The 1,630-nt window shown below is 40.8% G+C and overlaps 1 protein-coding gene across 1 annotated transcript; it reads left to right on the top strand.

Moving 5' to 3' along the window:
• Positions 1–701: 701 nt before the first annotated feature.
• Positions 702–1,626, top strand: LOC112033012 (protein SLOW GREEN 1, chloroplastic; the record flags this gene model as incomplete). The annotated part of the gene is made up of 1 exon (XM_024065782.2): positions 702–1,626. A coding segment is annotated over exon 1 (771 nt), but the record flags the coding sequence as incomplete, so codon positions are not given.
• Positions 1,627–1,630: the final 4 nt, after the last annotated feature.

Genomic DNA, 1,630 nt, shown 5'->3' with positions numbered 1-1,630 from the left:
CCTCTACTCTTTTAAGCCTAGGAGGCATTTCTCCTTAAACTACCTTCCCAAACCCTCATGACTAGAATCCTTCCATAATTCATTGGTTTGTACTTCTTCGCTAATGTCTACTTGTCCTCAAACTACTAAATGTCATCGGACAAGGCCCACGGCCCAATATACATTCCTGGGCCTTTCATCCCTACAATTGTTTATATTATTTTAATATGTTGTTATGTTAATACAGAACATTTGATAATAGTGTATTGTCAAATGCAATATTAAATTAGCAAAAGTACAACTTATGGTCAAATAGAACATTTTTTTTTGTGTTATAACTTATATTAGCATTTGGCGTAGCACAATGGTTGATGTTAGTGCTCTTTGACTCTTATTTTAAAACAAAAGACTATATATATAAGGGTTTTTTTTTTTTTTTTGAGTTTTAGTAAAAAATTCATTAAATCTAATTTTATTTTCTCCAATTCTTCCTAAATTTGAGAAAATAAAATTTTGAAATTTTAAGAAAATTGCGTAAAACAAGTATTCCTTATTACCTATTTCATTCTCCCTCGTTTAAAATTTTAAACTCTTAATAAGGAAATGTACTAATTAGTACTAAACTCTCAAAACAAGAGGAAGAGAATAAATATTTTAAAATTATTTTTTCATTAATTTTCATTTCCATTTCTCTCCCTCTTCTCAACAAGCTAAAAAACGACCCGTCGTCGGTAGGTTGGGAATCGAAGAAACCCAAATATTGCAGCGAAGTACAAACCCAGGGTTTTGAACTTTTCCCATACCCACTCATACCCAAATTCCCTCACAGTATCAGGGTTTTATACACTCTCCCAAGCCTCTCTCTCTCTCACAAAAATGGAGTCTCTCTCTAAACTGAACTACCGTCACCAACCCTTTCACCTCTCAGTCAATCACCACCGTCCATCATTCCAAAGACCCATTTCTTCCCTCTCTTTCAGGACCCCGCCGTCGTCGTCATCATCATCATCATCTCAATCTTCACCGTTCAAATCATTCTCTATCAAAGCCTCATCCTCCTCCTCCTCCTCCTCCTCCTCCGCTTTTCCCCAAAACCCTAAACCCCAGCTCTCCAAAACCCTAGCCCCTCTCCTCAAAACCACATGCATCACCGTCGCCGCCGCCGCCGCATTATTCTTTATTCGGTTCCAACACAAACCCGCCTTTGCCGCCACCGCCACAGCGCCGCCGCCCACGGTGGAGGAGTCGATTAACACCGAAGAAACGGAGAGCAGCATCGAAGACCGGCTGAGCCAAGACCCAGAAGACGTCGAAGCTCTAAAGTCCCTCATGGAGGTCAGAATCAAAGCTCAGAAGTTGAAAGAAGCTATCCAAGTCATTGACCGTCTCATCGAGCTCGAACCAGAAGAGTTCGAGTGGCCATTGTTGAAAGCGAACATTTTTAGCTACATGGGGGAGCAAGAATTGGCCAAAAGTAAGTTCGAGGAGATCTTAGAGAAAGACCCATTACGCGTCGAGGCCTATCATGGCCTTGTCATGGTTTCTTCTGAACTATCTGATGAGAATATGTTGAAGGAGCTTGCGAAAAGGGTTGAGGAGGCAACGGAGAAGTGCGATAAGCTTGGAAAGAAGTCAGACGCGAGGGATTTCA

This window comes from Quercus suber, unplaced genomic scaffold (assembly GCF_002906115.3).
Source record: "Quercus suber isolate HL8 unplaced genomic scaffold, Cork oak 2.0 scaffold_651, whole genome shotgun sequence".
In the NCBI taxonomy this organism is placed as follows: Eukaryota; Viridiplantae; Streptophyta; class Magnoliopsida; order Fagales; family Fagaceae; genus Quercus; species Quercus suber.
The sequence above is the reverse complement of the archived record's forward strand: the minus strand, read 5'-3'. Positions and strand labels throughout refer to the sequence as shown.